This window comes from Pituophis catenifer, unplaced genomic scaffold (assembly GCF_029215685.1).
Source record: "Pituophis catenifer annectens isolate HBS135680 unplaced genomic scaffold, rPitCat1.0.hap2 SCAF_1, whole genome shotgun sequence".
NCBI lineage: Eukaryota > Metazoa > Chordata > Lepidosauria > Squamata > Colubridae > Pituophis > Pituophis catenifer.
The window spans coordinates 323,378,516-323,404,153 of record NW_027256881.1 but is presented as its reverse complement, the minus strand read 5'-3'; the positions used below and the strand labels follow the sequence as shown (position 1 = coordinate 323,404,153).

General features: G+C 38.9%; 1 protein-coding gene across 1 annotated transcript in view; it reads right to left on the bottom strand.

Moving 5' to 3' along the window:
• The window catches only part of GCH1 (GTP cyclohydrolase 1), a 39,740-nt gene extending 14,626 nt beyond the window's left edge, over positions 1 to 25,114 (bottom strand). The window contains exons 1-3 of the mRNA XM_070942823.1: positions 24,361 to 25,114; positions 9,530 to 9,639; positions 2,312 to 2,367 (exon numbers count right to left, since the gene is read on the bottom strand). Coding sequence (XP_070798924.1) covers positions 2,312 to 2,367; positions 9,530 to 9,639; positions 24,361 to 24,712 — 518 coding nt within the window. The 5' untranslated portion in view covers positions 24,713 to 25,114. The remainder of the gene's footprint in view (positions 1 to 2,311; positions 2,368 to 9,529; positions 9,640 to 24,360) is intronic.
• Positions 25,115 to 25,638: the final 524 nt, after the last annotated feature.

Here is a 25,638-nt window from a genome sequence, read left to right as displayed (position 1 = left end):
TGGAGTTGTGATTAAAGTGTTGGACTAGGAGCAAAGAGACCCAGTTGTAGTTAATTTTCAACCACAAAACCTCACTGTGTGACCCTGAACCAATCACTCTATCTCAACCCAACTGTCGTAGTTATGGTCTTGTAGTTAAGTACATTAGGAAAGTTAATTTTCCAATAAAATGGCCATTCTTCCGATTAAAATGTAGTTTTGCCTCCAAGCTATGTGATATTTATGAGACAGATGAATACTTCCAAAAAACTGAATCACAACTTCTTATGCTTGTATAGTTCTTGATCCCTGCAGGATACCATGAAGCACGTATGGTCAAATTTAACTGAGATGATTAAAACAGAAGGTCATTGTAGAGAGAAAACAAATTTTGTCAGACTAAACTGTGAATGGAGGATTTAGTATTTCAAAAAATGCCTTCCCCGCTTATCATCTGGATGCTAAGAAACATTATCTTGTATTCTTCTGTAAGAATTATTTTACTCCCATCTTAAATCTGACCACCTACTTTTATGAACAACCCCGTCTAAACAGAGAAGCTAAAATCATCTCTGAAATGCCCAAGAATTTCTGTAATTCAGTGTTAACAACATTGGACTAGGTAGTATGAATTGGCATAAGGTAGTTTCTTATTTTTTATAAACCGATAACCAACCATGGGGAATGTTATTAATTAGAACTCTTCCTGCTTGAATTAATCATGACATATTTAGCAAGGAAATAAAGAAGGTATGGTTAGTTTAGCTCCATTTTAGATATCTGAATCAATACCAGGGGTGGGTTCTATTTACCTTTACTACCGGTTTGCAATGGGGCCGCGCGTGCTCTTCTGCGCAAGTGCAGAAGCATTTTGATGACATCAGGTTCAGTGGGAGGAGCCTCCCACCAGTTTTATTACCGGTTCTATAGAACCGGTGCGAACCAAGGGCAACCCACCACTGATCAATACAGCTGGAATGTGAGGTCCTTAGTGAGGTCTGAGCTTGGTGGTTTACTTGCAGACGTTTCATTACCAAAGTAGGTAAGCTGGAGCTGTTTACCCCAGACAAAGTTAAACATCAGATCTTGAATTGACAGGTTAAAGTTCTATTTCTACCATTTCCAAGGCATTAAACAAGTCACTCTCCCAAGGATTTTCATAAAGACTAGCAAGGCTCTGGTAGCTCAAAGGTGAACCCTCTCTGATATGAAATCACTGTAATTGGTCCAAAATCACTCAATTGATTTTTATGTGTAAGACAGAAGTAGAACTCACAGCCTCTAGATTCTAGCCTGCAGCCTTTAACCACTGCATCAAACTGACTCTTTAATGATTATTACTCAGATCATTTCTATTTACTGGCATGGGCTATCTAGACAGATATTGTATGTAGGCAGTTTACCATTGGCTTGAAGACATATCATTATCACGTAGCATATTGGAGGCATATTGAAAGATTAAATAGAACCAAGACCCATTTTGGAAGGGAGTTTAAGAATAGAATTATTCTTATTTATTTCTCTTTCCCCCCTCCCCCAGGCATTTTCCTCAACTAGGTGCTAACCAAGGATTTTCTGCCTAGGGAACCAGTCCTCTTCTCCTAAAGCTTCTATCTGTGGTGAGGGGATTCCTCCTCTCCACAGTAAATCAGCAACGGATCCACCTGCATTTTATTATCAATCTTGGGAATCAAACATGAGGCTTGGGCTTTCCCATGTGAGACCCTTAAAGATACTGGTCCTCAATTCACAATTCTAATAGAGCTGAAATCTAAAATCACCACAATTACAGCTCTTCACTTCCCCAGAACCAAATTTAATTTGTTTTTTTTTTAAACATCTCTATCAATCATCTTCAGCCATTGATGGTCCAAAACACCAACCCTCCTCACTCTCTTTTACATTATGACCCTTCCCCCTCTCTTCTGGTGAGACTAGTTTACTGGAACCTAAAGTACAACTGAATTAAATTGCTCAACATTTTGCATATAATTGAATCTGGGAATCATTTCCCTTACTTTATCTCTACTTCTGTCTCTATATCTTTATCTCCCTCAGGTCAGTTTAGACTCCTGGTGACTATATGAGCAAAATCATGCACTTTTCTTGACAACATCGTTGGAAGTGAGTTGCTGTTGCCATTACCTTTATCTTGGGGTTAAAAAAAAATGACTGTCCCAAAATTACCCAGCTAGCTTTGTGCCTAAGGCAGGATTAGAACTCACCACCTCCTGCTCTCTAACCCAATGCTTTTAACCATGCCATACTAGTTTTACTTTGGTTACCTGCAGTTAAATAACTCACATTACTTTTAAGCATTTGTTTTTCTTACCTTGCAAGCTTGCTGAGCCCAAGGACTTGTTTGTTGGGAAGGTAACCTATATGCACCTAGGCAAGAAAGAGAACAAGTCATTAAACAAAGCTTAGGACTTATTGACCTAGGAGATTCATGCATGTGCACCCATGCCATGTCACACATGACCCAGAAAGTGACGTTTTAAAAATTGGTGAGTGGAGCAAACATGCATGCAGTTGAGTAAGTTTTAAAAGGTCAAGGATAAAGAGAAATCCAACATGCTTGTGAACTCACTTCCCACTTTTTTCCTTTCTTTCCTGTAAAGAATAGAAGATGCAATCAGAAATCTTTCACGCTTTAGTATTTATTAAGCTTATTGAAAAAACCAAGAATACATAAGTCCTAAAGATAGCAGTGAAAGTATGGAAATATTTCCTAACTTGAGATCAATTTGTTGAAAATCTGCTAAATCAAAAATAAGTGGGATACATTATTATACACTTCCTATCACATGACTAAATGAGGCGCATATGAGCTGGTAGCCCAGGAAAAAACGCTTTCTTTAGTAGCTCATTATATTTATGGACAGGTTACCAAATCTGATAAAGACAGGTTGCAAAAATGGGAAATGCAGAGGGCAAACAACCTCAGAAACAACAAATGAAGCAAAGAGATGGCTGAAGGCAGAAGTGGGTCGCTTCAGGCCTTACAGCTACCTGCAACCTTTGGCCTCTGTTTAGACTTCTAACAAGAACAATCTGTTCCACTGTTCAGCAACCAAGGAAAAAAAAGATGGCTTAAATAAGAAAGAAGAGTATGCCAAAAAGAGGAAAATGAGTGACCTTATCCATTTTTGGCTGTGGCCCTAATACTACTGCTTTTGCCCTATCTGCTATGTGATGTGGCCCTTTAATCCTGCAGCCCTGGATAACAAATGATGCTCACCAATTAGGGGCAAGGCTAATGATTCCCTCCATTTAGCTGCAAAGGATTTCAGAGATAACTCAGTTGTTCAAAGCACTGGTCATATATAAGAATAAGGATTCATGGATATCTACAGGCACAACTAACCGTCCAGGAATTAGGGAGCAATAGAGCAATTTTGGCTGGTTTTAAGTCAGGCACATATTGCTCCAATTTTCCCATATCTAATGCCCTGCAAGTTTGAGAGACTAACTCCCATTGTCTATGCTTCTCATGCTAATAGGAATTATAGCTCAAATCTTAGGGCTAAAAAAGCTGAAGACATTTGGGTTTGGTATATGTTTTCCATTCTACCCAGTAAAGAGTATAACACTTTGATCTATTTAACACAAGAATAAAAATAGAATCCTGATTACCCTTATTGAATTTCTATGGTTCTGGGAAAAATGATGTTGAAAGGGTTAATCTCAGACCATGATACACTTCTCTAATCCATGGCTCTTCGTGTCTAGGGTCTGGACTCCCAGAATTGCTAAGGAATTTGGGAACTGAAGCCCCAATTAAAGAGCATCAGTATAAAATCACTGTGTAGCACTCCATAGAAGTCATTAGTTAGTTTAGCAAAACAAATGACAATTAGCTTCTCTAATTAGCTGGTAAGCATTAAAAATTAAACATCAAATATATATAGAAGAGCCATATCATGTAGTTAGAATGCAGAGAAGTAGAGATTGTTAAATTTTATCTAATAAGGGAGAGAAAGTGAAGAGAATGACCTTCTCAACCCAAATATGCCAGAAGATACAATGCTGAGCCATTGTGCCAAGTCATACTAGCCCAAGCAAAACCATTGATTAGAAATCTGGCCTATAAATTCTTTATGTGTATTTCTTTTAAGTTGACTGCCCATGAGACTGCCTTTGTGATCCTAAAAAAGAGAAATAAGACACCTAGAAATTAAGTTATTTGAGGAGTTGGCATAGAAGGTTGGCATAGTCTGTGTCATAAGACATTCTTTGGAACAATACCAGTAACATCTAATTTTCTGGAAAGAACAGTATGTGAAAATAATATGTGAACAATAAATTCTAAGTCTAACACTGTAGGACTAGGATTTTAAAACCAATATCTCACTCAGCAGAATAAGAGTAACATAGCAGAACTTATTCCATTTGAAAGAAAAGGAAACAAATCATCACACAATAAGATAATTAAGAAGTAATAATATATATAGGGGACATGATGGTTCAACAGTTAAGAAGCTGGGCTTGTAGGCTGGAAAGCTGATAGCTCAGATTCAAGATATGAATGCTGCATAACAAGGTGAGCTTCAATTACTTGCCCAGCTCCTGCCTACCTAGCAGTTCAAAAGCATGCAAATGCAAGTAGATAAACAGGTACCACTTCAGTGGGTAGATAACAGTGTTCCATGACCATGGAAGAGTCTTCAAACAACACTGGCTCCCTTGGATAAGAAATGAAAATGAGCACCGCTCCCTAGACTGGACAGAAGAAACCTTTACCTTTAACTTAATATACATTAGTATACACAGATACTACTGGCTTTGAAGATCTTTAAATTCAGAATCTGAATTTAAGTGTATTGGCACTTTTTCCCTCTCAGGGCAAGCCACACCTATGGAATATCTGCCTGTTAATGACACAATATACAATGACTTGTCTGTACTTTCTATATTATATGCTTCATTTAATATGTTCACAAATATTTCTTATTGTTTCTATTTAAGAAGGGAAAAAAGCCATTCGCAGAATTTAATTTTCCTTACAGAGGAAAACTGGGAGAGAACAGTATACACTAAAGTTCTTATGAAATACAATGCAACAGAAAAAGGGCAACATCAGTTCAAGTCAATGATGTATGTCTTGAGATCTTGAACTATGTGGCCTTCAAAAGTCGCTTTGTAACCAGCCTTCAAAGTTTTCTAACTCTTAACTTTTGAGCTTGACTCCTGGTACCTAAATGGACACATGTAATCTCCCTTCCAAATATTGACCAGTCCCAACCCTGTTTAGCTTCTAAACTAAACTTTGCTGGAGCAAAGTCAAGACAGAAGTTACCCCTTGTTGAAATCCTTCCTGATTATAATTATAAAGAAATGAAACACAGTTTCCTGGCATTTATAAGGTTGGAAAGCCATCAAAACTATGGAGGAAACTGTAAAATAAGCCAAGCATAATGTTTAAAATCAAAGACAATCTCCAAAACTCTCTTCCAAAAAGCCTGACCCATCACTGTTCCACCCAAGGTGGCCTTTGACCATTTAACAACTAGCTTCTCCTGGTTTAAAGCTACATACTTTTTAATCAGTATTAATTTAGTAATAAGTGGAGAAGAGACTCTTGAGTCCATTCGATCAGACAGTATCAGCATTCAGAATTTTGCTTAGCTAGGCTACATGGATATGAAAAGTTTCCCCTTTGAAAGGAATGGAGAGGAGAAATGGAGAAAGTAAAGGTAAGTAGAAAAATTGTTCTTACTGTGCTGCAATAGGCCAAGGGCATTTTCAAATGGGTCTCTTGTGACCCAGAAGAAGTCAAAGCTTATGTCTGTGATGATCAAATTTAATACAGAGATCTCTGCCCGCAAGGTGTGCCGCCAGGAGTATTACACAAAGGGCTTTGAAATGAAATGTCAGAAACTGTTAGGATAGAAATCCAGGCTGGGTGCAATGTGATTGAAGCAAGAAGGAAACTGACAGGGCCCTTGCTAAAGATAGGTGAACATTGTGCTTTGAAGGTTTGCTGTGAATGTTAGATAGCCTTGACCCCAGCATGTTCTATTCATTCACTAAAAGCCTATAGAGTCCAACAAGCAAGTTGGAGTTTGATTTCAATCCACCCTTGTTTCTCTTTTGTCAACTTCCTGAAGCTTCATGTCTTTATAAATAACTGAACCTGTAAACTTTTTAAAACCTGAATTAAATTAAAAGGAACACATCAGTATATCCAAAACGCATAGAAGCAATACATTTATTGGTATTTCTTCTGTTCAGGAAATTTTACGACAGCCCCTAGCATGGTATAACATAACATAAAACATGACATAACAATAACATGACATCTTATATAACATAGTATATAACATAACATAGCACATAACATTATTCTGCACCAGATAAGATTCAGTTTGCATGTTTGAAAGGACTCCCTTCTAATAATGTACTCTATAATACTCTCAAGTCTAAAAATAATAGACTTGAGTCTGACATCAGTTACAGTAACAATAACAGAGTTGGAAGGGACCCTGGAGGTCATCTAGTCCAACCCCCCCCCGCTCACACATTTTTCCTTCCCTCTTCCTTTTTTCTAGCCAGCTTCTCTGACAAAGATTAGTTGAAATTCTAAAGCTTGCATTCCACAACATCTCCTGTATACATATATAAATATATGCTGATCTAATACTTTTAGTGGTAAACAACATTATGCAAATTACAGAAAAAAGATTAAGAAATTGTTAAGAAAAAGAAGCTAAAGGAAGAAGAAAAAGAAATCAGCATCATTCACTACACCTCTAGCCTCATACTTCCAGACTCACAAAACATCCTTGTTTCCATCATACTCCATATCCACGTTCATATACAGGTAATCCTCGTTCAGCGACCACTCATTCAACAACTGTTTGAGGTTATGTTAGTGCTGAACAAGGAGACTTATAGTTATGGCTTGCGCTTAACAACTTTTTCACTTAAGTGTGGAGTTGCTGGTCCGAATTACTATTGTTAAGCAAGGACTACTAATATTTCCTTTTGTTCTTTAAATTTCTCACTTTGCTCTTAGTCAGGTTCTCATCAGCTCCATCCAACTACAGTCTTTTCTTTCCTCTCAGCAAATTCACTTTTTTATATATATCTATTTTGTGATCAAATTCATTCAATATGCTTTTGTATTTGTCACTACTTTTGTATTCAATCCATGTTCATTCAGCACCCATTCATTTATGGCACTATCTGTTCTTATTTTGTTATACAAACACACCTCTTAACTAAGTCACTGAACTTACTTTTTAAGGATTGCTGGCCAGTGTTGATGGTGGCCAATCACAAGGATTTTTGGCTGTCCTGGATAGGGTTGCAGTCCCCCTAAAAGACCAGGCACACGATTGGGCTGCTTGTCAACCCTACATTTCCTTTCAGTGCTCAGGTAAGTGTGGTGGTGAGAGGCATTTCATTTATCAGCTTTCCCCCCCCCCACTTTAATAGGCCTCTATAATCCAAGCTCTGATTACCTCCTGAATAGTTTACATTACTGTAATGCACTTTTGTGTGAAATATACTTCAGAAGGATACTTGGAAGTTAGGCAGTGCCATCGTAAGTATCAAGATGGGTGGGAAGAAGCAGCAAATGACAATAGATGCATAATGATCCCATGGAAATGCTGCAACTTATCTAATCAACAGAAGAGAATATTTGTAGCTCAGATTTGAACTTCAGGATCCTTGGTCCTCTCTGAGATAGGTTGTTTTCATGCAGATGCTTTATTACCATACCAAGCAATCAGTGTTAGAAGGAAGTGGGGGTTTGCTTTCATTTTATATACTAGAGCAGCTACTAGTATATAAAATAAGAGCAAATCACACTCGCTACTAGCTCTGATGATGTTACCTAGTTTGGTAATGAAACCTCTGAAAAAAACTCCAACCAAGTTCAGAGAGTAATTATTTGTAATCAAACAACTAATGGTCACAAATATATCAGATCAGCATTTGCACAATGGCATCATTGAACACATTTCATCAGCAGCAGCATGCCTGGTGGCCTGGCTTCTATCGTGTGTCTCTCCCTAGAAGAAAATAAAATCACCCTGGCTCAGTTTCAAAATACTTCTTTTAACATTTCCCATGTCACTAACTGGGAGCTGTACTCATCCACTAAGGGTGAGCTGGAATCATCTAAGACCAAGACCTGAGTTGTACCAGATCCAATGCTAATGAATTCTCTCCCCATTGTTTAGTCTTTCATAACTTCTGATGTCTTTGAAATACAACCTGAAAACTTACTTTCATAAGCAGGTATTTACTTGCTTAAGCACACATTACATCATGTACTAAAAGCTGCTTTAATATCATGATGTAAAGTTTTATTGTAACGTTTACTTTGCTACATGATTCATATGTTTGCTTATTTTAACTGAAAGTATTTTAGACAAATTGAAATTGTAAATGATTATGGGCTGGTTTTGCTAGGAACATGCAAGCCAAAATTTGAAAAAATAAAAAATCCATCCAGTTTAAATTATTCCTGCCACATGCAGCTCTCATTCCCATTTCAATCAGCTCAATAAAAGTATCGTTCTATCACTTTGGAATTATTTTTTTATGGCCAACATAGTTTTCTTTATTAAGAAAGTAAATATGATTGGAATTGCCACAACACAATGTGATTCTTCCAGATCTGATTCTACTTTATTTTTACTTGTTGAAAGAACACAAGACACCCATCATTGCTAAATCTTCCCACTTCCACTGAATAGGCAGGCAGGCAGTTAGTTAAATGCGAAGTTGAATGAGAAGAGCAGATATCGAGATAAAGCGAAGATGAGTGTAGCTCTTAGCACTGAGTAATGATCTATAAAATGACTGTTCTAAAGGAGCAAACAAAGTGACATCAATTTTTTAACTAATTCATTCAGCCTTTGTTCCCAACAGCTGTGCCTCCCCCTTCTTTGAGTCACAGGATACAATCAAAATGACCAAAAGACAAAACACTCAATCTGCACTTATTACACAAAAACCCAGACACAATAAATGGACGTATCTATTACATATCCATTCATGGTTATAAGTGGACTCTCTATTTATTAAACTGGGTAGCATATATGCTTAAAACATTTTGCTGCCTGAATGGAGTAGTAAATAATCCTTTGACGTCACCTCAGTCAAGGTACAGAGCTTTGACAACTGATTAGGGTATTTGGAGAGATGATGCACTAAATGCCATGAACACCTGCTCCTTTATGAAATAAAGATATTTATTTCATATAAGTATAAATGAAACATATTTAAAAATTAAATAGCAACAAATAAATTATGGACTGGGTTTCCTATTCACAACTCCCCAAAAGCTGCACTTTGAAACACTACCTTGTGATGTTAACAGTTGGGCATCTTTTGCCCACCTTACATTTTATACCTTGTTTAATGGTCCTAACATCTGGCTTGATTGCTCTGTATGCAACATGTATTTCCTTTAAACACATTTTTTATGATTTGCAAAAGTTGATGATTTGCATAGTTTTGCAAATCAAGCATTTAACAATGATTGGCCTATTGATTCTACTTTATAGCAGAGAAAAGGAAATCAAAAGTTTACCTTTCCAATAAATGGAACCAGGTGATGTTCACACATTGAAAACATATCAATATCCTTCACAATCACCATCTCATCATGGTCTTCATCAAATATGGCATCATTGAGTACATCTGAAATCAAGAGAGGTATATACAATGCAACTATTACTTGTCATTTTCCTTCTACGTTGTTTTATTTGAATGTGGAGGCTATACCATTATCCAAACATGGATTTCAAAGAGGTGTACATTATACATGGAAAATGAACAAAATTAAAAACAGAAAGTGCAAATTCATCATCCAAATTACAATGTTACATAACTGAGAACCAACATTTTATATTTATATTTGTTTTTAAAAGCAAGACTTATGAAGATACATATCTTATGCATCAGTAATTCTGTAGCAGAAATATTTTTCCAACTGGCATAGGATTTACTCTTTGAACCTGCAGCTTTTTTTCCCAAATTCTAAAATGTCTAGACTTAATTTATAGTAGCCAAACTGGCCCTGGAGTTAGTCAAACCATGTGCAAAGAAAACCACAGTTAATCACATTTTAAGGTTACATTATCGAGTTCATATGAAATTCACCTGGTCCAAACTAATAACTTAATGGCTTAGTATGTGAACCCAGACTTAAGACATGGATCGTCAAGTTTGGAACTCAACTTTGCAAGGATCTTGTTGACTATAATGTAAAGATATCTCTGTATCCATTCTCCTCTATTAAAAATTTGAACAATCATAACCTTTCCATATATTATGGAAACTTATACAACAGCAACCTGGAAACCTAGTTAATATGGTAGTCATAGCATAAAATATTTCCTATAATTTATTATATTACCAGTTTATTCATCCAAAGCAGTTGGGATAAAAAAGAAAAGGGAATAGAAAGATAGGCTATAAATAAAAGTGTAACTTAACCTCATGTTACATTTTTTCACACTTCTAGATATTTTTAAGAATTGATCTGAATAAAGGCAAGGGATTTGATGCCATGAAAAGTTTCCTTCTCATCTTCAGGTGACCAAAAAGCTAATATATACAAAATCAACATCCATGCCAGCCACTTTTCCTTTTCTGGCTTCTGCTGAGATATATCCCTTCCAGTTATGAACACAGACACATATACCAATGAACTGCCCTTTAGGCCAGGCGAGATATGCTATCAGGGGTGGTTTTAATTTCCTGTGTGCTGCTAGACAGACGCAGGTATCCCTGACAACCAGAGTTTAGAGGCACACAACTGTTTTGTTACGTACTGTCCATCACTGGCAAGGTCTTAAGGAAGCCAGGCATGTAAACAAGGGATGAGGGCAGAGGGGAGAGGAAAGATAAAATATTGTTCCAACAAAAAGGCTCAAAAGAGCAGCTGTGACTCAGTTGAGTTTTTCAGCCCTTCCCTTCCAATAAGTCATTTGCCTCCACCAAAATCTCTACGTATTAACAAGTTCTCCTCCTAAATTCAGCCCAGGCAATAGAATGTGAGGCAACCACTAATCTCAGGAGAGATGCCATTCAAGTCATGGGTTACATGCAACCCAGCAATAATCTGGTTTCTCGGGATAAAAAAAAATCTAGTTCAGGATATGAATCTATTATTCCAATAGCAAGTGCATGGAGGAATTATCTGGATTAGCTCACTCAACCCACCAAGCAGCTCTACTAATTTTTAGATTTGCTTCCCAGAATAATGCAATCTGTATTCACCACAGCAATGTCATATTTCTTGATTTTTGTAAATGCCTTTTTCAACTATGAGGAAAGGACAACACTGTTAATGCAATGGACACATTAGGTGTGCCAAAAGCTTTGTTTCAAGAATGAGGCTGTATGGAAAAGTTGCATAGGTTTTAGGTAATAAAACATTTTGCCCCTAAATAGTAAACACCCCTTTAAATCAAGTTTGACTCCTGATTGATTACATCCAGGCAGTTTTCTTGTCTATGTTGGCTGGATAATTATGGAAGCTGACGTTCACCACATATGCAGCATCTGGTAGGGGGAAGGCTGATGTATTGGATCACAGATGCTACAACTATACAACACTTTCCTGAGCATTAATCCCACTGAATTCAATTAGCTTTACACTTCTGAGTAGAGGTCAACAGAATAAGTTCCACTAACTATTGCTATGAGTCTCTATACCAAATTTTTAAAAAAGCTGACATTCATCTACTGTATATTGTTAAAAAAAGCCAGTAAAAATATTTCAAATCACCCAGAATATTTGATCTGTTGATCTAAATGTCAGCATTTGCCACTTCAAAAAATGATATAGGATCCTGGCTGTGTGGCATAGTTAAGATATTCATGATGAGCTTGTTCTAAAGCAGGGGTGTCAAACTTGCAGTGTCACAGTAGCGTTACAGGATGTATCGCGACTTTTCCCCCTTCGTTAAACTATACGTGGGCATGGCCATTAAATGACGCATCCTGCCCGCGGGCCATGAGTTTGACAGCCCTGCACTAAGGAGATCATATCAACTCCCTACTTACTTGCAAACTTCTCTAGGTATCTTTGAGCTAGTCATTCTCTCTCCAGCCTACCTCATGTAGTAGTTTTTGTGAGAGAAAACATAAAAATATAGCACTGCTGGCCAGGACAAGACCAGTCCAACAATTTATTTTTCACAATGGCCATGCAGATGCTTCTGGTGTGCTGAAGGAGGAGACTGAGACATATCTTTGTCCCATTATTCTGTCCCCAACATCAAAATAAAATTGAATCAAAGAATTAAAACTCCAGATGAATCAGTCTTCCATGAATTTATCCACTCTCATTTCAAAGCCCTCCAAACTAGAAACCATCTCCACATCTTTTGGTAATAAATCCCATAGTAATAAGATGAGTTTGTTTGGTCTCCTTTGGAGAGCCTCAAAGAACCCCTGGTCCTTTGATTTAAGGGAGGAAGAAAAATTTCTCTCCATTGTCATTTTCCAAGCTAAAGAATTACAGACATTCCACCTTTTTTACAAGGTGTTTCAATCCTTCAATCCTTTGAGGTGCTCTTCTTCACTTATTCCATATTCTTTTTCAAATCTGTGAACAGAACTGTACATAGCACTCCAAATGCACCTTCTCAAACTTACAAAGGGGTATTACAGTGTTGGCATTTTTATTTTCAATTCCTTTCCTAATAATCCTCAACACAAAAATGCCCTGTTGTAACTACATCATCACCTTCCTAGTATTATGAACAATAATTCCTAGCTTACTGCTTATCCCTAAAGAACCTGTATGAACAAATTAAAAAGCACTGGTCCAAGTACACAGCTTTTAGGCAATTCACTTCATATTTCCCATAAAATTGCCCATTTATGCATTGCTTTCTATTTTAACTAGATTGCAATTCATAGAGAGACATATACTTTCTCAACCCATAACTATTATATTTACTCAAGATCCTTGAGGAAGAACTTAATGAACAGAAAATCCAAGTCTATATGATTGATGGGATCTCCTCCATCCAGGTGCCAGCTGACATTTCAAAAAAAAGAAAAAAAAGAAAGTTGTTGGCAGGGCAGGATTTATTTTGCAGAATTAAGCTAACTTTCCTTCAACAAGATTTGTGTCTCTATATGATTACTTAATTTTCTTTTGCCATTTCTACCAATATGATCTGAACAGATGTTAGTCTAGGAAGACGACTATTTTGTATATTGTTGCTGCTGTCATTAAAGAAAATTGGCCTCATCTTACATAAATTTAAGATTGACCAAATTATCGCAGATTCAGTCTTTTGCCTTTAATTGCTACATTTGCAATTTATTTTACAATCCAACTTTATAATTTATTTCACAGGAGATTTACTCATGCATATGTCTAAGTCTGATAGATAAGGAGAAGAATTTGCATATATGACAAAATAGGTGTCACATCTAGGCCAATGGATTGCTCCTAAACCACAAAAAAACTTGTTTGAAGAGACACAAGTCCTTGGATGAGTGTTTAATCCAAGTTTAAATCTTTGTATGGACACAATCTCTTTTAACCCATAACTAAACGGATGTGGAATCTCCACACCTGGTAATCATATCAGGTGTCTGTCCTTTTTGAGTTGAAAGGTTTAGAAGATGCTGAAGGTGGAACATGATTACCTGTAGTCAAGGGAAGTGATGCTGGATAAAAGCAAGGAGCACAGCAAGAAAGAAAGAGAGAAAAGATAAAAATAAATGAAGGGGAACACAGACTGCGTCAGAGATAAGGGAACCTGTTGCTATAGAAACTATTTGCATGGCTTTAATGTCATTTGGGTAACCTCTCAGAAGCATCGTTGATTTGATACTCAAAAGGCAGGTCAACAAAATACAGAAGATATATTTAATGGTCTCTGAGCAACTGAGAATTTACTTCATTCCTAGAATAAACAGAATCATGAACTTTTTAAAGAACAGAGAGACCTGTAGTATATTAAAGGTTACCAAATTTATTTCAATGCTCAGGAACTAAAATTACTAGTCTTTAAAGTGCCACAAAACTCTTGACTGTCAGAGTCAGTCCCCACCAATTAACAGACTAAGATTATCACTTTAGGCACCAACTGCTGGACAGTTGATAACAGCTCAATTCTTTCTTTCTTATCATTGGATAACACATCATCCATATCTACCAAATGGCTTCTTTACTGGAGGAGAACAGAGGAAGGTTTGCCTGGTATCCTACTGTCCATCTCTAGTCCTTATTTCTCTGTGTTATGTACATAGGGCCTAAGGTTAAAGCTGCAATAGCCATTCGCTTGTATTGTACCTGCTTTGTTGTCACTATTAGTACACTTTTTAAGAAGACTGTACTGCTTTTTACTGTCTCTGCTTAAAGTTTAGAAGTAAGAGATGTACTTAGTATGCCAAAGAGGGCTTGTGGCAGGGGTGAAATCCAGCAGGTTCTGACAGATTCTGGAGAACCGGTAGAGGAAATTTTGAGTAGTTTGGAGAACCGGCAAATACTACAGCTGGCTGGCCCCAGCGTGGGGTGGGAATGGAGATTTTGCAGTATCCTTCCCCTGCCACACCCACCAAGCCACGCCCACCAAGCCACACCATGCCAACCAAGCCCCCCCACCAAGCCACATCACACCCACCAAGCCATACCCACAGAACCGGTAGTAAAAAAAATTGAATTTCACCACTAGCTTGTGGGAAGAGAATTCATCCAAAGAGAATCCAAATTGGTTTGGTTTTCACTCAACAGGCAATTACAAATTAACAAAATGCAGTTGTGTTCATATAGTAGGGCATGCCCAAAAAACATTATGGCTTAATCTGATTATTCATATTTCACACAATATGAAAAAAAAAGTTTGGGTCCCCACAACAGGCTGAACCAAAGCTATTCAACCCCACTTGAATCAAGTCTACTCGGTGCGAATCCAACCCAACTGCTTTTTCAAGGAGCTTTTCCCACCCTAGAGGAACCTTCAGATTGTGGATTTCAGCACTCAAATCAAGCATGGCCATTGCTGAAAATTTTAGGAGTTATCCCATATTTCTAAACTTTGGAAGATCTGGGGGTAAATGCAACTTAAAGTAAATCTGCTTTCTGCTTTATGAAGTTGGTGTAGGGCAAGGCTGTTGAGCAAAGGTTAGGATTTTGCCTGTGTGTTGTCTTGACCAATTTGGTATTTCCCTCCAGTAGATAAAAACAGTTTAGCAAACAATTTAAGATCTAAACCATGTAATCTTCTCCAAAGCAATAGTCCCTAAGTATACTGAGAGTACAAAAATCCCTACCAGCATGGTTGACAACTCTGAAAATTGCAATTTACAAGGACCAAATTGAGGAAAGCTGCAATGGAAAGAAGAGATCTCTGAACCAACTGTAGTTCAAGAACCTTAAGCCAAACTCGAGATTGCTGTAACTAAACTCTGCACTCTCCAACTTATATTACATATTAATGCAAGTCAGGTTTTCTTATGGATAACTGCACCCTAGTTTCATGTTGTATAGTATTAACTCCTCTTTAAGATACAATAGTTGGCTATTGTGCTAATGCAAAATATTGTATCACAGGCACAGCCAATATATTTTCACATTCACCTACTTTACAATACTGTTACAATGACAACAGAACTTAGGGGGAAGTGAGCGAACATGTAAATAGCCCTGAATCTCTAAATATGAATGAAAGATGGGATAAAGATTTATTAATATATTCCTCAATGGCAAGTTATATTTTCATTGGTATTTCACCCAGCAGCTCCCAAGGAAAAAAAATGTGCATCCATCAAGAAGTTGAATTAAATTGGCAATATTTCTGAGTTATCACTTCAAATAAAATACTTCTATGCACCTTTCCTACGGTACCAGAGTCTCACCTGTCAATTTCCTGCCTGTTCATAATGGCAGAGAACATTTACTAAGGCATTAACATCTTAAATTTTCCACAGTATTCTAACATCCAGAAGAGTGCTTACTATTTATATGAAAAATATAAAATTCTAAATTCCAAAAATAAGGGATGCAGTTTCAAAAAGAAGCGGTTTTTGGAATACAAAATTTTCAGAGATAACATAGGATTTTAAGTGTTATGTATATAGGTTTCGGCGGGAAGTTTGAATTAACTAGTCATCAGCTGATTGGCTGACCACCACAGCTGCAAGGTATATAAGGGGAGCTGTTTCCCCAGGTCAGTTGCTGGGTTCTCACCCTACATTAAAGAGCTGTTGTCACTCACTGCCTGGCTTGCTGTGTCCTCATTCACCCAACTTAACAATAAGTGACTTGGTAGCAAAATTATCTTTTCATTGCAATTGAATAAACATGGAAATTAAATAAAACAAAATACTATAAGTGATAACAGGTCCAAGTTGCTGCACCTGTGAAAACAGTATTTCTAAGAGTGACAAATAGAGAGCAACAAAATTTGGCTCTGTAATCACAATCTCTAATTATCAGATATATCCCTGCCATTCTTAATGATGCAGAATGGAGGAAGGATCACCTGGTATCCTACTTTCCATCTCTATTGTGTTACTGTTATGTACATAAAAGGGTTAAGGCTGGAATAACTTAAAGCCACTCCCTTTGAGTTTTTCCTGCTAATTACACAGCCTTTCTAGAAAGTTTTGTGCATTTTGGTAGAAGTAAAGAATGTAAATTATTGTCCATTTTTCATGTCTGCCTTTGCTTGCTTTTCATCTCATTTTATCAATTCACTGGGGATTTTTAAAATGTTTATTGCTGTTTAATAAATACAAACCAACCAATATTCTTGCTGACTGAATGGAATGGCTCTGCTTGTTTGCTCTAATCCGGATGCAGGGTATGTGACTGGGAATGTGCTGGGTGGAAACTAAATCGGAAATTACCCACAGTAATTTTCCAACACTAACAAGGTCTGCAAACACACATTGTCTCTTCTCGCCCAAGTGGAATCAATTGTTTGGAAAATATCTAGTAATTTCGTCACCAACAGCAGTGGAAAAAAAGGGTATAATTTAACGCATACTATGTTACCAAGGAAAATTCAGACTGAAAGCAGGAGAGGGGTGGAACCTTAGCTAAATTTTGCCACTTTTAAAATGGATTCAGATCAAGCAATTTTAAAACTATGCAAAACATTTAACACAAGAACAGCCATTAAACAAGAGACAATAGGCAGCCTTGCAAAGTTTATAAAGCAATGTACTATACTGAAAACAGCCTGCCACTCATACAATGCCTGTAGCCCGTAGATGCTTTAGATTTAGAAAGTTCTGAAGGTAGCAGATACAGAGGGCAAAGATCAGTGACATATCCGAGAGTGGGTAGAAGGCCAGGCAGAGTGTCAACTCTGAAGCGAACCTGGCTGAGGCCATCTTTGAGGCTTCAAGGTTGCCACAAGGAAAAGGAAGATACAGGGAGCGGGGAGATAGATAGATAGCTCGGGGCGGGGGTTGTAATCAAAAGAAAAAGTTTTCCTGTGAGAACCAAGGTCATTCCAACAGGTGGCTGGGGAGAGGAGGAGTGGAGTAACCAAGCAACCGGCCAGCACTTCTATTGGACAATGTGACTGATGACTTGGGGGAAGGGGAAACTTTCACTTTTTAATCTGGTGAAAACCGTGGGAACTTTCAGAGTTGGTCTTCACCAGTTGTGCCAATATGATGTATCCAATAAATCGTTCCTTGAGGAATCTACCTGCCTCGGAGTTCTGCTTTCAATGGGTGGATTACTTGGAAGGCTGACACAGAGTTGCTCAGCTTAGTAGATCACTAGTAATTTTTCTGAAGAGACAACAGCTCAATGGAGGAGCTAGGCAGAGCTTTGAAAAGTCCCCATTTTAAGAGATTAGTTGGATGCTCATGGGAGAAAACTGCTGGATAAGATGCCAATTTAATATAATAAACCAACTCTCAGCATGAACTTTAAAAAAAAACTTAAAAGAAAAGGATCCTTGGCTGACTGTGGTGATGATTTTGCAATTTTCTAACTAGAGCATGGTAAACCCCAGCCTGCACTTCTCTGAATTTGCAATCTGAAGATGGAAAATGCTTGCAAACGCATCTCTCTTGCCGTCCTCTTGAGTTTCAAGAACAAACATGACCACTTTGCACTCTTGGACTGCTACAAGGCCCACTTTGGATTTAATAATCACCTCTTCAGAAATAGACATGGGACCCAGGGAAGAAGGTTGTTGTCACAATTGATGGAAGTTAAGTGAAAGGGCAACACAAAGGTTTGTACTGAGGTTGATGACATTTTATCATGTTCAGAAAAGATTTGGAGTTAATAAAGCTTAACCGTTGTATAGTGCTTTTCAGTGTTCAAAGTATTTCCCTTGATGGCCAGTTATAATATTGCAATAACACTACAGGGTAAGTTAATACAATTGATACAGACTGAGATTGAAGTAGACTTGCCTGAAGCTGTTTAGCTGCTAGATTCACACCACTAGAATCAGCTAATGTGAACTTATTGTTCAGTATGTTGGGGAAACCTAATATTAACTTATGTGGTGTGTTTTGTGAACTCAGCCAGCAAGCTCTGTCTAGCTGCCTGTTCCCTAAACCTCATCTCCATCCAGGTTCATTATATACTTTATCATCTCTACCCAGAGAACATCTACTCTTTCCGCATGTTCTACCTCCTTCCTAGAATTTTTCCTCAGTGGAAAATGTGTGTGTGTTTAAAAAATGTTCGGTGTATTAATAGAGAGGAGCTCAATTACTTCTATAAATGAGACACTTTATTATACAGGTAATTATTATGGAACAATTATTGTATTCATTCAGTTCAAATCATTTTTGTTTCCTAGCTCTATCAATTTTGGGAGGACGAGAGAAATACATACACATAACATATACACTCATGCATATATGAAATGCAAGTATGTCACACATTCTTCCTAAAATAACTGAATGATATATGTATACAGTTCAAATATATTTTGATCATATATTTGTATGCAATGTATTAGAAGTATTGTCAATTTAATTAGGGCATCTTCCGGAAACCTGACAAGTATGCAAAGAGCTGGAATATCCTATTTTAGCAAAACAATGTGGAAAGGTTTTTAAAATGTTAAATATGTGTCTCTGGTCTTAAAATGCATTTAACACAACAAAATATTGGGTTTTTAAAATTATGTTGAACGCCTCAAAGGATTTTTAAAGGCTGGCTGACAACTTCAGTATGTTGGAAATGTAAATGGTGGAGGAGATATGGATGCATGTTTTGGAAATAGTTGTCCTGTTTTGGAGTAATACATGCACGTAAGTCAATATGAAATTGGAAAAAGAAATAAGGTTGAAAGATATAACATCATGTGGACATATATTATCAAAAATGTGGAATTTAATGATGTATAAAGAACTCTGGATTTATTGTATATGGACTGTCACTCAAAAAATGGCTTTACCTTGAACCCAAAATTAAATCATGAAATTATAAGATTTGCTTACTTTTCTTACTTGTTTCATATCAATGGAAGGAAAAGTCTGACTAATTCTCTTCAATATGGTTGATTAATGTATTTCTTATTGGCTAGGTTTTATTCATAGTTTTGTAGTAGGCTGTAAACCATCTAGAGAGGACTGTAAAGCACTGTGAAGCGGTATATAAGTCTAAATGCTATTGCTAGCATGAATATAATTTAATGCTTTCTTTTTCCCCTTAGATCTAGCAATTTTGTTATGATTTATATTGGGCATGGACATGTAGGGGTGGAAAAAGATTCTTCAGGATTAGTTTAAATTAGAATTGGGTTAGGGTAGGGAAGCAACATATTGCACAATTTTTTAAATTGTATTTTGTTAAATTTTATTGGAGGGGTTTAATAACTGCAGGTCATCTTCCCTTCAGAGAAGTACAGTAAATTGGCAGAGAGACACGTCAGATAAGTTAGACTTTGAAGAAAAGGGACAGAGTACTGTCTCTTCTGAGCCTTGGTGTTGGAAGAAGACTCTTGGTAGACAGCAAAACAAAGCAAAACGGTTTATAGGATAAATCAATCCAGAGTTCTCACTTGGGACACAAATGACCAGGCTCAAACAATCATATTTTGGATACATTGAGTGAAGACTTAGCTCCATTGAGAGGTCCATAATGGTGAGAAAGGTGGAAGAAAAGAGAAGAAGAGGATGATCAGCTGTTAGATACCGGTATATTGACTTGATCACAATGGTGCATCATTGGAAATCTTAAATGGTCAGGTCTATCTATGTGGTTGATAATTTGATGTACATAATCATTCAAGTAGCAAGATCTCATGAGTCATTGGCATAGTTGTGCTATGTTCATATTGGCTTTTCGTCTAGAAAACATTAATCCATTGTTCACTTAACTCAAGAGAAACACAATTCTCACAAAAGAGCTGAGTAAGCTCTTTTTAGAGAGATGGCAATTGATGTTACGGCTACTAAACCTGTTCTACAAAAAACTTTATAATCACTGTTTAGAGGCAAAGAGATCCAGAAGACTAACTCTTTGCTGTCATCTGGATATCATTCCAGTATTTTCAGCCCAAATATGAAAATGCTACCTCATATTTCATAGGCTTCCCACTTTTGCCTTGTTAACTATATTCTTTTTCAGTAAGGAAAAAAGACACAATTATATAAAAAAATTACAAATGGAATATGATATCAGTATGATTCCCTGTCTGCTATCCCATGAAATTCAGAAAACTGCATAATAAAAAAATGAGAAAATTGCAATTAAGATCATTTTTCATTTGGCTTTTTAAAATTTTCCTGACTTTAGCAAATCTTTCCTAAATGGATATCCACCAGATTATTATTCCTATTTTCCTTATTCTGGCTGGGATGACAGTTGATTATATACACATGAAGGTATCACATGGGAATATTGGCTCTAAGGAAGTGATGGCCATAGTCACTTCATTCTGCCTCAGGATTGCCAATTTATTTATTTATTTTATTAAATTGATGATGGTCAGCCACTTCAATAGATTCCCATATTTATCTTCATATTATTGCTATATTGCAGGGATGTCAAACACGATTTCATTGAGGGCTGCATCAGGGTTGTGTTTGACCTCATTGGGCTGGGTGGGCATGGTGAAATTGACATCACTCATGTTGGGGGCACCTGTGGTGGCCCAGGCGGGCCTGGGGGGATCCATTGTCTCCAGTGGAGGAGAGCGCCAAACCCTTGTCCTCCAGAGGAGCCTCGCCATCCCTCTCAGGCCACATGGAGGTCCCCTGGACAGCAGCACAGGCAGTCCAGTGCCCTAGGCAGCAGAGGGCAAGCAAGTTTGTTTTGCTAGCACTCTGCAAGCGAAAATGGAGCTCAGGAGGGCCGCATGTGCCCCTCACGAGCTCTGTTTTTGGCTTCGACGGTCTCCTCAGCACTCTTCCGACGAAAACAGCCGCCACTAGGTTGTAGATCAGCACCTGATCAGCCTGGGAGGGGCCGAGGCACTGCGGGCCGGTCCTTTGCTGTTTCCAGGATGGCCTTGCAGGCCGGATTTAAGCACCATGCGGGCCAGATTCGGTCCCCAGACCTTGAGTTTGATACCCCTGCTCTAGTGCTTGAATAAAAATGCTGCACAAAAATGCAGTGCTACATAAGACACACTACTGTACCAGCTACTGCATATGAACTTTAAAGAAAATGTAGGTTAAGTTGGAATGAAATCATCCTTCCAGGCCTGTTGAACTGCAACTCCCACAATTCCTGTGAACCAAATCTCAATGGATGAATGTGATGGGGGCTGTAGTCCAGTGACCCTGGACTGCAGAATGGGAAAAGCTACCGTGTCTTCACGTTGTTCCTACAAAGCAATTGCAAGATGTCTGCTACATAAAGATACAGCAGGAAAAGTTTCATCTAAATCAGTGTTTCTCAACCTTGGAAGCTTGAAGATGGGTGGACTTCAACTTCCAGAATCCCCCAGCCAGCAGCGCTGGCTGGGGGATTCTGGGAGTTGAAGTCCACCCATCTTCAAGCTTCCAAGGTTGAGAAACACTGATCTAAATGATTTCAACCTAGTAAAGCTCTATAATTTTGCATAAACTTCTTGCTCATTTTTATCTCTTCAACAGCTTCTGATCACAGGAACTGTTGGACAGAAACTGGCCACCCCATTCTCGTTTTATTGATATGCTAATTACATGGGAGTTAAAAATACTCAGTCATGCTTTTCTATGGAAAAACACCATATACAAAAAAAAAATCAATCAGTACCACAAAGTCTACATATGATCTAGGACAATCATTCCTGAAATGGATACATCAATTGTAATCTTTTATGTAGAGTTAATGTTGTGTCTCTACTCTCCCACAAGGATTTTGAACATGACTGAGACAGAGATAACAAAGCCAAGGAAAAATTCTTTGACTTTGTGATTTTCCAGTATGCACTGCAATTAATCAGTGGCAAAAGTTATAGTAGCATGTTGAGAAATTTCCTTTAAAGTTTCTGCCTCAAAACTGTTGGTTACGGGAGAGGGAGCCTAACCTTGTCAACCTAATAGAATAAATCAGTGTTTCTGAATCTTGGCAACTTTAAGATGTGTGGACTTCAACTCCCAGAATTCCCCAGCCAGTATGCTGGCTGAGGAATTCTGGGAGTTGAAGTCTACACATCATAAAGTTGCCAAAGCTGAGAAAAACTAGAATAGATGACAGGTGGATTCCTTTTCCTAGGGCCAGGATATATTGTAACTATTAGACTGATAGAAATTTTAGCTCAGAACATAAATTTCTTGCCTCTGGTCATATAGAAAAGAGTTTGAGACCTAGAGTCTGTTCATTAAATATGAAAAGTCGTATTTGCTAAGCTAGGAGGATTTTTGTTTCATTCTCAAGGAGACAGTGTGGTGGAGAGATTAAACTATTGACCTAAGACCAAAGTGATGCAGATTCAGGTTGACCCTCAGTCATGGAAACTCACTGGCTGGCTGAGTTGAGAAAGAATTGGCCCAACCTACCTTCATCAGGTTGCTTTTGTGTGAAGAAAATAGGAATACATCAGGCATTGTCCATTCCTGCAGAAAAGGCAGGATCTAAATCTGAATCTAGACCTAAATTTAAATCTAAGTGATGTGAGAGAAAGGGAAATAATTAGAGTAATTGGAGATGCTAATGAATGTTTTTCTACAACCGATATTCCTTCTGTTGTACTGGACCATGACTTCTATCATCTCATTATATTTGAAAGCATTAATGCTATTTTTGTAAAGTATCCAGTATTATAAATGCCTTGGCTATGTTCGTACTAGGCAGTAAGCCATGTTTTTGTTTAATCATGTTTAATGTTTATTTGGCAATTAAGTGTTGTAACTTATGATTCTTGATGAACATATCTTTTATTTTATGTACACTGAGAGCATATGCACCAAGACAAATTCCTTGTTTGTCCAATCACACTTGGGCAATAAAATTTTTATTCTATTCTATTCAAAGCATAGTTTATTTATTATATTTTCATCCCATCTTTATTACTTCATAAGTAACTCAAGGTGGCAAATATACATACTATTCCTTCTTCCCTATGCAACATGTTAACCCATGAACAATGATTTGCACATCACAGGGACCCAAATATTTCAGTACTAAGCCATAAACAAGCAAACCACAATCTGGACTAAGGCAAAGATGCAACCCAGGCCTTCAGTACTGCTGTGCTGGTCAGGATTATGAAAAGCAGAGGCAGCCTTATTATTTATGATGCAATTGAGGGAAAAGATCCTGCTGGTAACAACTCCACCCTTGTTGTTGGTAAGAGTTAATATTGACACCAAGTGACTACATGGGTAGGTCCATGCAGTTTTCTTGGCAAGATTTTCAGAAGGGATTTGCTATGCGAAAATCCCGATATTTCTTAATTTTCCAGTCTAGGACTCAGAGCAAATGACCAGCCCAAAATCACTCAGCTGGCTTCTCAGAAGATGAAAACTCTAGTTTGTCTGCCTGCTCTTAATCCACCACCTTTAACTATCATTTATGAAGCAATTGGGCGAAAGCATCCTGCTGGCACCTCTTTCAGCTTTGTAAAAAAAAACTACAAAAAAGTTGTAAGGCCATTCTAAGACTGAAAGGAATACTTTTTCTTTTAAGTCACGCCCTATTTCACTGGAAGGAAGCTGGGTGCACCAGCCTCCAACCAGCCTTTGTCTACTCCAAACTTTGATCCTCACTTCTCTCACATCCATTATCTCCCATAGACAAAGTGTAGGCATTAGCTAGCTGCCTTACAAGTAAAGTTGTTAAACTTCTGAACACTATGTATACCATAAACGTAAGCAGGGCTCCAGAAACCGTGATCATTCATTTGAACCCCACTGTTAACACCAGCTCATCCCGGGTATCTGTAAGAACTGGCCTACCCCACAGGACTGTTGTGAAGTTTCCCTATTTCAATGCTTTCCAGCCTTATAAAAACTACTGGTCGCGCGTCCCACCTGTAATGGTCTCCTGATAGCCTTTGGTGAAGTACTGCATGGCCGTGGCCGCCCTCCAGGGCGTCTTGAGCAGCCCCTGGCGCTGCGGGTCCTCGCCCAAGGCACGCAGGATGGTGGTGTAAGCGGCGGCCAAGCCGGGCAAGTTCATTTCGTTGTCCTCTTCGCTGCGGGTCCGCTCTTCCTTCCAGCTCTCTAAGGGATGCCCGCCAGCCGCGCTCTTCCAGCTACGGGACGGCGCTTCTCCCGAGAGACTCCGCTGAAGGGGCGGCTGCTTCTCTGCCAGCGCGTACCCATTGCAGCTGGCGGTTCGCAGAGGCTGATCCGCCGCGGCCCGCGGCTTCCTTTTCTCCATTTGGTCAAGGCGTGCGCCCAGCCCTGGAGAGCCGGTGCTCCGCAAGAGATTCCCGGGCACGCTGGAAAAGGAGCAGAGACCAGAGGCGGACCTTGCTAGAAGTTAAAAGTGGGCTGGGGGTGCGGGGTCGGTCACCCACTCCCCAAGAAACTATTCGAGCAGTAGGGAGGGGTGAGAGGCTTGTTGGCGTGGGAAGGGGCGTTTCCTGGCAGCAGCACGTGCGCCCAGCCTGGAGTCAAAGGAAATGTCTGGCCTCAGTCGCGCGGGTCCCGTGGCCGAAGTGGGAACGGATAACTTGAAAAAAAAATCGCGTTTAAATGCACCGGCCGACCTCCGTGTCTGCTGTCCGCGGCCAAAAGGCTTCCTTCTTCCCCCTCTGACAAGCAGGGCAAGAGGACAAAAAGGCCGCCGGCGCCCCACAGGGACTCTCGCTATGCGCTCCACACCTTCTGGCTCCTTCTTTGCAAGGCGGCGCGCCTCACTTTATACATCGCCTGGGATCGGTCCCGGGCATGGCGCGCCTCTTTCATTGGGCATCTCTGCCCGTGCGTCACCCCGCCCGGCAGCCTCTCAGAGGCTCGAGCGCCGGAAGCTGCAGGCGGCATAAAGCTTGGCGAGCGCTTCTCCTGTGGCGAGAGAACTCGCCGGTAGCCGGGAGGAGGAGACGCCCCGGTCTCACAGCCGCGGAGTGGCAGATGGTTCTCAGAGCGGCTTTAAATTGGCTGAGTTATAGGAAAGCGTGGCCGCCGAGCACTTTCCCTTCTGGGAAAGTACTTAAATAGTTAGTCAACCTATGGGACCATCACCGGGTTGTTATGTGACAACACTGACCCAAGCCATTTTGTGAAGGGAAGGACCAGGGGAGACATGATAGCAGTGTGCCAATATTTTGAGGGGCTGCCACAGAGAGGAGGGGGTCAATATTT